Source organism: Lampris incognitus, chromosome 11 (assembly GCF_029633865.1).
Source record: "Lampris incognitus isolate fLamInc1 chromosome 11, fLamInc1.hap2, whole genome shotgun sequence".
NCBI lineage: Eukaryota > Metazoa > Chordata > Actinopteri > Lampriformes > Lampridae > Lampris > Lampris incognitus.
The window spans coordinates 15,613,666-15,628,882 of NC_079221.1; the positions used below are offsets into that span (position 1 = coordinate 15,613,666).

The 15,217-nt window shown below is 41.7% G+C and overlaps 2 gene segments (V, D, J or C); both read right to left on the minus strand.

Annotated features, from left to right (window-relative positions):
• The window catches only part of LOC130121274 (Ig kappa chain V region Mem5-like), a 216,805-nt gene that overhangs the window by 84,735 nt on the left and 116,853 nt on the right, over nt 1–15,217 (minus strand).
• The window catches only part of LOC130121272 (Ig kappa chain V-III region MOPC 63-like), a 95,953-nt gene continuing 93,750 nt past the window's right edge, over nt 13,015–15,217 (minus strand). Inside the window, 2 exon segments of the V gene segment in view lie at nt 13,015–13,613; nt 14,769–14,805. Of these exon segments, the coding sequence occupies nt 13,294–13,613; nt 14,769–14,805 (357 nt within the window).

The window sequence follows — 15,217 nt, forward strand, 5'->3', positions numbered from 1 at the left end:
CAGTTGTGGATTTTGTTGCTTGTAGGATAGCTCTCCTCACCAATTCCTCATTTGCATTGTGTGCCTTTTGCCGAATCATTGACCTTTTCTTGTGAAATGATTGTCTTTCTCTTCTGGTCGGGACAGTGCATCGGATATCAGCCCTCTCTATTCTCAGTATCATTGTTTGACTGTAGGACAATATTAGACGTTCTGCCATAATACACCTCAAAAGGGGAGGCCCAGCCAAGTGTCTTCTTTGGATCATTATTCAGAATTCTGGCATAATCTGGCAAATGGTCCACCCAGTTAACACCACGCAAATTCAGGCCATGCAACATCTTTTTCCTTAATGTTCGATGCATTCTCTCCACCTTTCCTTGGCTTTGTGGGTGGTAAGGGGCACTCCGAATGACCTTTACTTTCAGGGCATGCATTAATTTTTCCACTGCCCCGTGAAACTCCTTTCCTTGATCGTGTTGGACTATTTTTGGAGTACCATGCTCATTGTAAATCACATGCAAGTGCTCAGCAATTTCACTGCTGGCCTTGTTTTTCAATGGCTTCAGCCAAACATATCTGCTAAACAAATCTTGCACCGTTAGGATGTATCTGTACACTGATATTCCACATGTTACTCGCCATTTATTCATATCCATTAAGTCAATCTGATGTCTCATTTGAACTTCCTTCGCTGTTATTGATTTGGGGATTGGTTTATTCGTAAATTGGGCCTGTAAATGATGATAATTCCTGCATTGGTTGAGTTGTGATTGGATCCTTGCCTCACTGATTCCTTTGTATTTCTTTCTAAAGAGCATCATTAGTTTTCTTGCCCCGGAGCCTTTCATGTTTGCTACGCCATTCTCCACCAAGTCGGGAATTGAGCCTCTTTTTGCCACTCTCTTTCCATCACATAGGACAGTCTTGCCATCATCGCCTAGAGAGAAGCGGCCCCTATTCCTCCAGAATCTTATAACAGCATTGCGTTGCACTTTTGTTCGCATTTTAACAGGGACATCAAACTTTCCTTGTAGTAACAAGAGCCAGTAGCAATATAATTCCAAGTTTCATTCTGTTGAAAGATATGTAGGCTATTATATTCATTAAAATTAGAATGCTGAAATCTCCTCATTTACTTATGGATGTATGACTGCAATATGCATGATTACTATTATAGTAAAAATGAAAGAATGACAAGCATGGCTAGCATGATTACTGTCCTGTTATCAGCATTAATGCAAATCCTAAAAGTATGTTTTCAAATCCTTGATATTCTGTCCTTTACAGCATTATAACTTTATAAACTATTAATGTCCAAATTTGTTGAGTTGAAAATTTGAGATGATGTAAGACAAACATTTTAAAATGATCATGATCCAACTGAGAAAAAACATGTGTGGAAGTAGCTTGGAGGTAGCTTTGAGGAAGAGTAGAGCATTCATGCACGTCCAACTTTGACCTGTCGGTGGCGCTAGACCTCTCGAGCTTGCGTTGCTTAAACAGTATCATCACTTGAATCCATTTATGGGTGACCTGCTGTTAAATTATTACAATATTGGGGAATTATTACATTATCAGGACCAGGGAAATGAAGGCTAACCTGATAACGTAATAACATCCCGTTAATGTAACACATTATTACATTATTGGTAAAAAGTTTATTACATTATTGGGAAATGCACTTTATTACATTATCATGAAGTTATTACATTGTCAGGTTTTATTGCATTTTCAATGGACTCGAGCAGATTTTTATTACATTATCGGGGTTATTACATTATTGGGAATTTATTACATTATCAGGTTCTACACAGCTGCACCTCCAGAGGACCAATTCCAGTTTTTCTTTCCATTGCATTGCTCAAGGGCACACACAGGCGTATTAACCCTAACATGCATGTCTTTTTGATGGTGGAAGGAATCTGGAGCACCTGGAGGAAACCCACACAGACACAGGGAGAACATGCAAACACCACACAGAAAGGACCTGGGACGGCCTGGGGTCCGAACCCAGGACCTTCTTGCTGTGAGGCAACAGCAGTAACCACTGGGCCACCATGCTAAAATACTAGCTGTTAAATACCATGCTACAACAGCAAATGTGTCCCTGCCCCTGTCATAGCTGTTGAGCAGAACACTGGACACCTTCCTACTCCAGGGAGATGGTTCTGGCTTTCCCCTTAAATCTGAACCTCCAGTGAAGCCTGTACACACGAGCATCTCTGTTATACTTTGAGGCTTGCACAGAAACTAGACCCTAAATTAACGTGTCATTTGATGAATGAAGTGCTCTTAAAACACACACACACAGACACACAGACACAGACACAGACACACACACACACACACACACAGACACACACACACACACACACACACACACACACACACACACACACACACACACACACACACACACACACACACACACACACACAGGAGTAGGGATCCTATGGCTGTTTTAACACTGGGCTTCAAAAAATTTCCAGATGTAATTTGGTCTTATCCCCCTGGTCCATATTGTTGTTGTTTCTTTTTTTTTTCATCTGGCAACAATTAAATGATTTAGTGCGCTGTTGAGTATGAGTTGGCAATACTGTGTAACTGAATGTGGTCATGCCAATAAAGCCCTGTTGAATTGAAATTGAGTTGTATCCCATCTCATGCAGCAGGGAGCAGAGATGGGGGCATCTGCATGGCTGAGGGGGCTCACATGGGCCTGGGCTGTCTTCGTAGTCAAACTGGCAGGGCTAACTTCTATACACATCTGACTCTGACCATCTTTGAACATCTTCATTTTATAGTACGTTTTGATGCTTTCAATGTTTGTGTAGTCAAGTGGACCTGCCTAACTTGCCTGGTGGATGTGGACCTATTGCCTCTGTCTTAGTTCATGGTTTTGATATGTCTGACCGCATGCTTGATATAACTGACATTATTTTATTACAATGTTTTCATTTCCTTTTTTTGCCTTTGTACTGACTTGCTTTATTCTTCGTATTTGAGCGAGCAGAAGTGTGATGTTTTTATTCAGTGATATGTTTGATTGTGGCAGCCCTGTAACTGAAGTTGGGTGTGAGGAACTTACATGCTCACATGAGGATGGAAATCATGTGCCGAATGTTGGTGTTGTGTAAATGTAACCGTGAAGGTGAATTGGTTGTGTGTGAGAAATGGATTTTGTGTGTATGTGTACAAATGATTGTACGTTTGTTTATGTGTGCGTTATGTGTGCAGACCACCGGACTCGTAGGTGAACCAAACAGTCTTTTGGTTGTCTTCATTTCCTTGCTGACTGAAGTGACTGTGGACCTGGAAACAGTGTGAGTGTGTGGTGTTGCTCCAAGGACATTTCCCTCCAAAAGTCACAGTACGCCAAATTGAATCCTCCGACACACATTTGACCAAACCACACCTTGTGGTTGTGTGGATACAGCAGAACAACCTCACATGTTTTGATCTTCCTGTGTGTGTGTGTGTGTGTGTGTGTGTGTGTGTGTGTGTGTGTGTGTGTGTGTGTGTGTTTGTGTGTGTGTGTGTGTGTGTGTGTGTGTGTGTGTGTTAGTGAGTGAGATAGAGCGAGAGATCCTCTGTTGATTCCCGAGGTGGAACATTACTGCTCAAGGGGAGTCCAGATATCAGGGTTGGCTGCAGGTCCCCCCAAGACCAACCCTGTCACTCATCCATTGTCATTGTTTGACTTCCCCATTCACTTTGTCCTCTGGCACTTGAACACTTAGGCATACTTTGATTCCTTGATTTTGTGTGCATTGTCCCTTTAAACTGAGCTGAAGAACGAAAACAGAGGCACAGAAATATAATTTTCAATCTGTCCATTGACCAGTTTCATATTTCAGAAGGCTTTTCCTGGGCCCATTTTTTACTAGAAAAAATCTTGAAGTTGCTGCCAAAAACTAATTGGGTGATTTCAAGTCACTTTGCTGCCTCCCGGCCATCTAGTGGCTATGACACCTGGTGAAAATAACATTAAAATGACAGTTAACCCCTTGTAGTGCTTTAGAGTTGCTTCAAGAACTGGATTGTTATTCATAATTCAGAAAGGGTTGGTATCCCAGCTACAAAGGAGTGTTTAGGTAGCTGACCCTGATATTTTCATCATCTGATGTGAGTAAGAATATTTGTTTTATAATCATCAGATGTATTACAGGTTCACTCAGATATGTTCATTTATTTGAATTATAAGTGCATTGATTTAAGTCAGCTTCCAAACAGGATTACATCCCTGCAATCTCTCCTGTCTGTCTGCAATAAACCCCTGGTGAAATGTGACATCTGCAGAAGTGTCTACTTTTCTGTGTATTTCAGGACTGAAGGCTCATTTTTGTACAAAGGAAAAAGGCAAAAGTTACCAAGTAAACGTTTTAACTGACAGTCTACACGTTTTCCTGTTCTCTTTATTTGTGTGAAGATTGTTGAGAAATGTAACAGAGAGCTGAACGGAAGACGGCAAGGCTGAGATGTAGGAGACGTAATGGGGGAAAAGGGCTTCAAAAAACATAATCTGAGAAAAATAAAACATTAATATGAGGAAGACAGATACACTGACAATTTGCTGGCTGCACATCTTATCCAAATATCATCTTTAAATACGTTTTTATTAAACTTTAAATAAAGTTATTTTGATATTATATTATATTATATTATGTAGATACACCGATATGTCAGAAAATTAAAACCAACTGTCTAATATTGAGTAGGTCCCTCTCGTGCCACCAAAACAGCCTCTGAAGGTGTCCTCCGGTATCTGGAATCAAGAAGTTAGCAGCAGGTCCTGTAAGTCCTGTTAGGTGTGAGGTGGGGCCTCCATGGATCAGACTTGTTTTTACAGCACAGCCCACAGACGGTTGATCAGATTTAGATCTGGTGAATTTGGGGCCAAGGCAACACCTTGAACTCTTTGTCATGTTCCTTCAGTGTGGCAGGGTGTCTTGTCCTGTTGAAAGAGACCACGGTCCTCAGGGAATATTGTTGCTATGAAGGGGTGTACCTGGTCTGCAACAATGTTAAGGTAGGTGGTATGTGTCAATGTAAAATCCACATGAATGCCAGGACCCAAGGTTTCCCAGCAGAATATTACCCAGAGCACCACAGTGCCTCCACCGGCTTGCCTTCTTCCCATAGTGCATCCTGGTGCCATCACTTCCCCAGGTAAATGAAACACACACCTGGCCATCTACATGATATAAAACAAAATGTGACTCATCAGACCAGGTCACCTTCTTCCATTGCTCCATGGTCCTGTTCTGGTGCTCACGTGCACATTGTAAGCTCTTTTGATGGTGGACAGGGGTCATCATCGGCACTGACTGGTCTGTGGCTATGCAAGCCCCATACACAGCAAACTACAATGCACTGTGTTCTGACACCTGTGGATCATAGCCAGCATTAACTTTTTCATCAAGTTGAGCTACAGAAGCTTTTCTGTGGGATCGGACCAGACGGCTTGCCTTCGCTCCTCACGCACATCAGTGAACCTTGGGCACCCATGACCCTGTCATTGGTTCACCATTTGTCTTTCTGGACCACTTTTGGTAGGTACTGACCACTGCATACCGGAAACACCCCACAAAACCTGCCATATTGGAGATGCTCTTACACAGTCATCTAGCAATCACAATGTGGCCCTTGTCAATAATCGCTCAGATAGTTACGGTTGCCCATTTGTCCTGCTTCCAACACATCAACTTCAAGAACTGATAGCTCACTTGCTGCCTAATATATGCCACCCCTTGACAGGTGCCATTGTAACTATTACTACTACCAATATTCCTAGTTTCGCCTCTTCCCGTTAGTGGTTGCCACAGCGGCTCATCCATTTCCATCTCTTCCTGTCCTCTGCATCTTCCTCTGTCATGCCAGCCACCTCAATGTCCTCCCTCACCACATGCATAAACCTCCTCTTTGGCCTTCCTCTTTTCCTCTTCCCTGGCAGCTGCACATTCAGAATCCTTCTCCCAATATACCCAGCACCCCTCCTCCACACATGTCCAAGCCATCTCAACCTTGCCTCTCTTGCTTTGTCGCCAAACCGTCAAACCTTAGCTGTCCCTCTAATATAAACATTCCTAATCCTGTCCTTCCTCGTCACTCCCAACAAAAATGTTAGCATCTTCAACTCTGCCACATCCAGCTCCGCCTCCTGTCTTTTCGTCAGTGCCACCATCTCCAAACCACACAACATAGCTGGTCTCACAACCATCTTGTAAACCTTCCCTTTAACTCTTGCTGGTGCCATTATGTCGCAAATCACTTCTCACACTCTTCTCCACCCACTCCACCCTGCCTGCACTCTCTTCTTCACATCTCTTCTGCACTTTCTGTTACTTTGAACAGTTGACTACAAGTATTTAGACTCAGGGCTTTGTTACCTCTACTCCTTGCATCCTCTCATTTCCCCTGTCCTCCCTCTCATTCATGTGTATTTAGTCATGCTCCTACTGACTTTCATTCCTCTTCTCTCCAGTGGATACCGCCACCTCTCCAGGCTCTCCTCAACCTGCACCCTACTCTCACTACAGATCACAATATCATCTGTGAACATCATAGTCCACAGAGACTCCTGCCTGAGCTTGTCTGTCAACCTATCTGTCACCATTGCAAACAAGAAAGGATTAATGCTGATCCTTGATGTAATCCCACCTCCACCTTGAACTCATCTGTCATTCCAACTGCACACCTCATCACTGTCACACTGCCCTCATACATATGCTGCAAGACTCCTACATACTTCTCTGCAACTCCCGACTTCCTCATACAATACCACACCTCCTCTCTCAGCACCATGTCGTATGCTTTCTCTAAATCTACAAAGACACAATGCAACTGTTTCTGACCTTCTCTATACTTCTTAATCAACATTCTCAAAGCAAACATCGAACCTGTGGTGCTCTTCCGTGGCATGAAACCATACTGCTGCTCGCTGACCATCACCGCTCCTCTTAACCTAGCTTCCACAACTTTCACATATCTTCTTCCTGTAGCTGATCAGCTTTATACCTCTGTAGTTACTACAGCTAACACATCACCCTTATTCTTGAAAATCGGTACCAGTATGCTTCTTCTCCACTCCTCAGGCATCCTCTCCCTTTCCAAGATCGTGTTAAATAATCCAGTTAAAAACTCCACTGCCATTTCTCCTAAACATCTCCATGCCTCCACCGGTATGTCATCTGGACCAACTGCCTTTCCACTCTTCATCCTCTTCATAGCTGCCCTCACTTCCTCCTTGCTAATCCCGCGCACCTCTTGATTCACTATTTCCATATCATGCAGCCTTCTAGCTCTCTCTCTCTCTCTCTCTCTCTCTCTCTCTCTCTCTCTCTCTCTCTCTCTCTCTCTCTCTCTCTCTCTCTCTCTCTCTCTCTCTCTCTCTCTCTCTTATTTTTTTTCATTCTTCAGCCCCTCAAAGTACTCCTTCCACCTTTTCAACACACTCTCCTCACTTGTCAGCACATTTCCATCTCCATCCTTGATCACCCCTAACCTGCTGCACATCCTTCCCAGCTCGGTCCATCTATCTAGCCAATTGCTACAAGTCCTTTTCTCCTTCCTTAGTGTCCAACCTCTCATACAACTCACCATATGCCTTTTCATTTGCCTTTGCCACCTCTCTCTTCGCTTTATGCCACATCTCCTTGTACTCCTGTCTATTTTCTTCATCTCAGTATCCCACTTCTTCTTTGCCAACCTCTTTCTCTGTACTTGCCGTACTTCTCCATTCCACCACCAATTCTCATTGTCATCCTTCCTCTGTCCAGATGACACACCAAATACCTTCCTAGCTGTCTCCCTCACTGTTTCTGCAGTGGGTGTCCAGCCATCCGGCATCTCTTCACTTCTACCCAGGGCCTCTCTTAACTCCTCCCTGAACTCTGCACAACAGTCTTCCTTCTTTAACTTCCAACTTTTTATCCTTGGCGCTGCCTTCACTTTCTTCCTCTTCTTGGTCTCCAAAGTCATGCTACAGACCACTATCCGATGCTGCCTAGCTAGGTTCTCCCCTGTCAACATCTTGAAATGTCCAATCCCTTTCAGATCATGCCTCCTATATAAGTTATAGTCCACCTGTGTGCACAATCCTCCACTCTTATACGTCACCCTGTGTTCCTGCCTCTTTTTGAAATGTGTATTCACCACAGAAATTTCCATCCTTTTCACAAAATCCACCACCATCTGTCCATCCACAGTCCTCTCCTTAATACCATACCTGCCCATCACCCCTCATCACCTCTGTTCGCTTCAACAACATGCCCATTGAAGTCAGCTCCAGTCAACACTCTCTCCTCCTTGGTTACACTCTCAACCACTTCTATTTTTCTATTCTATTATTACTCAAACTACCACAACATCCAGCCCTCTTAAGTTAATACCAAGTAATGGAGTCTGTCAGGCCCTGTTTGATTTCTGTTTTTAATAGTTATTGGTTAATGGTTGTGTCCCTGATTATTTTAAAACTGTGTGTTTCCACCCATTGTTAAAAAATCCTGGGCTGGATCCCCCCTCCCTCAAAACTATATACACATTTCCAAGTTACCTTTTACATCAAACATTTTAGAAAAAAATAGTGCCCAAGCAATTTATCTCTGCATTGGAATTTTTTTTTTAAAAAGTTTCAATCTGGATTCCAGAAGTATCCCAGCACTGAGACTGCCTTGCTCAAGGATACCAACTACCTTTTAAGGGCTGCTGATGATGGCATGTGCTCAGTCCTTGTACTCTTGGACTTTAGTGTAGCCTTTGACATGATCGATCACAGTGTCTCCATTTATTGTTATGCTGATGATACACAGATGTGCCTGCCTGTTAGATCCACAGACCCTGGAGTGCTGAGTTCACTTAAAGTATGGCTTTGTGATGTCAAAAATTGGGCGTCAAACAATTTTCTTCACCTGAATTCAAACAAAACAGAGATCCTTGTCATTGGGTCTCAGCACATGGCAAGACAAATTCTGCCATCTGCTGGTTACTTATCAGATCACATCAAGATTGTTGCAAGGAATCTTGATGTCTGGTTTTATCTCACCTCATATTCAGCCTCTTTTCCGGGGTCGGGTCACGGTGGCAGCAAGCTAAGTAGAGCACTCCAGACGTCCCTCTCCCCAGCAACGCCCTCCAGCTCCTACTGGTGGATCCCAAGGTGTTCCCAGGCCAGATTGGACATGTAGTCCCTCCAGCGTGTTCTGGGCCTGCCCCGGGGTCTCCTCCCAATTGGCCGTGCCCGGTAAACCTCCAAAGGAAGGCACCCTGGAGGCAAGCTAATCAGATGCCCAAACCATCTCAACTGGCTCCTTTTGATACAAAGGAGCAGCGGCTCTCCTCCAAGCTCCCTTTGGATATCTGAGCTCCTCACCCTATCAAACTGGTCTGGTTTGATAATAGTTTAAGTTTTGAGCAGCACACTACAAACCTTGTACAATCATGCTTTTATCATCTTAGAAATATTTCAAAAATACAATTTATGTTAACTTTTAAAGACAAAAAGACCAATTTACATACCTCCATCTCATCATACCTGGATTATTGCAACAGCCTTTTTACTTGGCTAAACCATAAATCATTTGATGGATTCCAGACTGTACTGAACTCACCTGCCAGGCTTTTAGCCAGAACCAAGAGATGTGATCACATCACTCCAGTTTTAGCCTCTTTACACTGCCCCCTAGTGTGCTTTAGAGTAGATTTTAAAATCTTACTGATTACTGTTAAGGCTCTTCATGGCCTTCACCAGTATGTCCTTTGAAATCCTCAGGCAAAGGTCTTTTGTCTGTTCCAGAGGCCCTGCTGAAAACTGAAGGGGACAGAGTGTTTGCAGTTTGGACCCCGAGGCTCTGGAACGATCTGCCCAAGGATATCAGGTTGGCAGAGTCATTGATCGCTTTTAAGCATCTTATTAATATATAATTTTATCGAAGTTCCTTTCCTGATTTTACTTCAGTTTTGATTTTTTTAATGTCTTTTATTGGTTTTCTATACAAAATTTTTTGTTTTTTTTGTTTTTTTTTGTTTTGCTGCCTTTGTGAAGCACTTTGTAACATTTGCGGCCTTTCCAGGGTGTCTCTGCGCCTGCCGCCTAATGACTGCTGGGATAGGCTCCAGCATCCTCGTGACCCTGAGAGCAGGATAAGCGGGTCAAATAATGGATGGATGGATGGATGGATCTATAAATAAAGATAGTACTAATAATAATGATAACAGCAAAATCCACACAGTGAATTGGGTAACGGTTTGTGCTACACTTCTGAACAGACCAGACCTAGGTTACATCACATGACAACATCAGAACAGCTGTTGGTCTTACACAAAACATGGCTAGCAAGAAAACAGCCACACTCTAATCACAACACACAATTGCCTCCTGCATAGTAAAACATCATGGTGGCAACATCACTATGATAATACACCATAATACAGAACCTACCACACTTTTGTTCAACACCTTGCAAAAACAGAGTGGAAACACCACAGAACTAAATAAAATGACAATCAACACCACACAAGATACAGCACACAGGATGCAGGTGCATAGCACACATGCCACACATTGCTTCTGTTATAGGTTAGCCTATCCTACATCATGCGAGTCAATCTGATAACAAGCACGAAACCATCCAGACCCACGCTGCAGTGTGGATTGGTACATTTAATAAAATGGAAGTGTTTTAGTTAGATTACTATGATTCTGAGGACTTTTGAAAAGTATATCATTAATAAATCAAAGACTAATGAGCGTGTGTTTAGTCCCTCTCAGGTCATCCATGAGTGAGTGAGTGAACACAGTGTGTGATACATAGCCCACGGTGGCAGTTGGGCGGTGCCGTGGCAAAAAACATAAATAGACCAGTTGCATCACAGTTAGGGACAGAATCACATACAAAAAACATCATTAATAAATAGGACAAGGGCGAGTCCTCACAAACACACGGGTCAAGCAAGTAATTCCCTGATTCTTACGTTAAATCAAAAGCGACCACAGGGCAGCTTGTTAGCTAGCCAACTCAGTGAAGAGAAGAAGTTCAAGTGGTGACGTAAACGGGGTGATTTGAGTGCCGCCACGCATGGATGCCACAACAGGAATAGACACAGCATTGTGTTTATTATAGCGGAGGCAAATGTTCTGAAATTGGAATGTAATGAGCGAATAAACACAACGTTGGCATATTTTTACTATCATTATTAATTTCAGGAACCTCAATGTACAGAAAAATAAAAATCTATAACCTGTGACACAAAAATGGATGTTGTTTCAGAGCTCCCCCTACATTTATAAATGTAGACTTTCAGGGAGCTTGTGTCCTTTTCAGGGGAGCCGAGCTCCCCTTAGCTGCCCAATAATTCAAACCCAAAACAGTTGCTCATCACAGAAAGAAAATCTAATACAATAACATCACTGTGGAGCTGGATGGGTCACTTAGTAGGCTGCAAGGCTTCATGTCTTATACGAGATATCTGATCTGGCTTTTTAAAACAGTCACCTATATAGATACCAGACAATAACATTATGGCTGCTGTAATGCACATTAATGTATTTCATACAGTATGGTTGATACGGGTATAGGCTAGTGACTGTCTACCCCAATTTCTTATCATCCACAGTTACAGGCAGTGAGTTTTGCTGTAATTGTATTACTCAGCCATACTATTACAGCACATTGTTAATACAGACACATTTACAGTTAAAACGGTTAACAGATGTCCTTTGACTTTCATAGTTATACCAAGGAGAATATAATTTCCTGCTTAGGTTAACCTTCAGAGTGAAATATTACCAATAGTCTACCAGATTACATTACAGCAGTTAGATTATTCATACAGTACTGGTTATTTCATAACGGGAATGAAACTCAATATAATTGACAGCTGCTGGGGAATATTAGTCTGTAATGTATATACTCAGCAGTTACTGGTTTTGACTGCTGTCAGATTATATAGATATACCATAGAAGAGAGATTTACATTTTTCACATTACAGATGATCATGACAAAGAGCACAGCAAGATTATGAATTGATTTATTACTGAATAAGAATAAGAGCATTTGAAATAAGAGCACTATTAGAAAATTTGCACAACATTTAACCATGTCAAGATCATTTTAAAGGACAGTTTAAGTCTGTCTGACAAAATGAAAACACTTTAACAGATGGTACGCTCTAAACGTCACACATGTCAAACAATTAACATCTGTCAACATTTTGTTTCTCTCCCAAATAGGATTTTATATCATTTTGGAAAGAAACTTCTCAATTCTTTGGTGAAATGTGCCAGAAAGCTGTAATTTCAATAGTCGAGGTTCACTGGTTCCCTCCGGTCCAAGAATAGAGATGCACTTCAGAAGGTATTTGCTTCATGTTTCATATTCAAACTCTGCTATAGACTACAGGAAGAACTTGTGTGAATTCCTCAGATGGGTGGTGTGCTCCCTTCACACTGTGATTTGCATAGTCAAGGTTGACTGATTCCTGCTGTGCCCAGAATAAACTCTGTCAACAGATGTTCACGTCTCAGAGGGACTCTGCATCAGGTTTCGAACCCTTCTGTTTCAGGTCATGTTAAACAATATGTGCCTCTGTAATGTCACAGTCCATTTTTAATTGTATTTTCCAAACCAACCCAATCCTGGGTGCTCCACTGAAGTATTAGCTTTTCTTTATGATTCTTGGAATTGAATTTTTTACCCAACTAAAGCAAGGATTTATCGTTATATATTTTGACCACATCCCAATGGCAATAGTTAGTCGGGGCTGTACTCATAGTGAGTCACTTTGGATAAACATGTCAGCTATGACAGAACTGTAAAAGCTAGTCTCAGTTTATTTTCATTACTGGGATGAGCTCTCCAGAAGCACATGTTATAGTTTCCATGTCATTACTATAGCAGATTATAAACCCACATTATAGGCCTACCTACTATGGGTTGAGCAGTATTTGTAAATTATTTAAAGGGTTTTGATTTCAGCTTCAGCTGGTGCCACAGTTTTGAAATTCATGGCAAATGAAAAAATTAAAAATTGGATCATTTGACAAAAACTTTATTAACTTTTGAACAGCAGACAAGCAAAAATACATTCACAAACATAAACCAACAGTAGAAGCAACAGATGAACTTAACCAAAGTGCCCCTCTCCCCAAACTCACCCCTATACACTTAACTACAGCAAACCTAAGCATGCACATGTTAGAAACTGCAAGGGGGCTTTTGTGTTCGCATTTCTGCCTAATTTTTACTCATCTATTTTTATAAACCCATGCATTTGAGTGAGGGTTGCTTCTCGCCAGTAAGCTGGGCATTTCTCTAGATACTGCACTGTGTCCTCCTGAGCTCAGTGGACTGTCTGCTGCCCTCATGGGCCACCAAGCAGGTGTACAGATCTCCTTCATCCCAGCTGGCTTTGCTGAGGGTCAGGATGCTGCTGCGGCTGTACCCAGAGCTGCTCCACGCCTCCTGTCCCGTCAGGATGCCCGCCGTCACCTCCCTCCCATCCTTTTGCCAAGTCACCTGAGCTCCTTTTGGGGAGTAGTTGTTCAGCAGACAGGACAGTGTGGCCGAACCCTTGGACAACTCCTCAGGAGAGGGGGGGAGCAGGGAGAGGGTGGGTTTGACTGGAGCACCCGCTGTAAAGAGAGATACAACTGAATACATTGACTTGATTAACTATGTTTTACTTATTGCACTTCAAAACTACCACTACTCATCATAATAATGTTCATACTATTGTGGTGTCTAACTAAGTACATTTAGCATTAAGTGTATAATATTGTAGTCTTTGTTTTCATGTATTTATTTGTACAGTATTTTCCCCATAATCTATTTGTACAGTAGCCTATGTGTGTTTTCTTTTAATGTGCTGTCTTTACTGCACCTGCAGGGACTACAGTTGAAATTAGTGATGGTAGCTAAACTGCCACATTTACAGACATGTTTATCAATGTACACTGTCTCTGCATAACTACAGTGAATAAACTAAACTAATATTCAGAATTTGCATGAATTTTTCCAAAGTTAACAACAAATAAAGGATGAAATAAACAATATGACATAGGCTGTAATTCATAAGTTAAATACTCTGCAAGTTTACTATAGAATTAGTTTTAAAAGGATTTTTCAATTGTTCTCAAAAGCATGCATATGAATGTGTGTCGCACACAAACTGAATATGGAATGACCTAATTCCTCAGATTCCCAGTGATTTAGCAGATTATAAATCCGTAAGTTAAACATGGGCTTTACATAGGACTGTATACTGTGTGTAGCCTCTATTCAACATTTTTAGTATGAGTAAAGGTCATTTAACCACCGCTGTACCTGGAGCTGATTTACAGTGTTGCGGTGCAATCATCATGCAACAATTTCTGCAGCTTTTACTAATACAAGACAACTAAAATATACACGGTTTAGCTATCAACCGTCGAATAAATGGCTCAGTTTTGAAGATTTTGATTTCAATTTGTCATGTAAGATTTCCAAACCGACAGCATTGTTCAGGATTTAACAAATGGTCAACTAAGGCTATAATTTGAAGTTATATTATGATTCTACGGCATACTGATATTGTTAGAATAACATGGGTCAACTTCACAATATTCAATCATTGCATTTCAACCCTGGAGTCGTGTTAATGTCACAACTGACTCCATATGAATCATTAACAAATCAAAATCCGCTTTTTTTCTCCCAAATCAACACTCGACATACCTAGGAGCACATTTTAAGAAGCAATTGATATAGAAAACGATTATAGAGACGAATATACAAGAGAAATCACTTACATCTGACGATGACCTCAGTGCCGCCACCAAAAGTGTTCCACAGTGATAAAGCCTCGTTGAGACGCCGTACAAAAACCTCCTTTCCGCTTGACAGACCTCTAGGGCTGCTGTTCAGCACGCTCACATGCCGAGCACAGCCTTATCAGTGTATATGGCAAGACGTTTTAGCTTTTAATCCCTCTGTTTTTAGTCCAGCTTCACCACTTGGCCACTTTTTATATCAGACATTAGATGACAATCAGTCTATTTATAATCCCATTGTACATCACAAGAATCGATGTAAAATACCAAATTCGTGATATCCACGTTCTATTTCAACTTTTCTATTTACCAGAAGTTATATTTTAAATGCTATTTTAACTAGTTAAAATGCAATTTTTGTACATCAGCAATTCAAATTTTGACATCAAGATTAAATTCTAACTCCTGAGGATTACAACTTTCCCCCA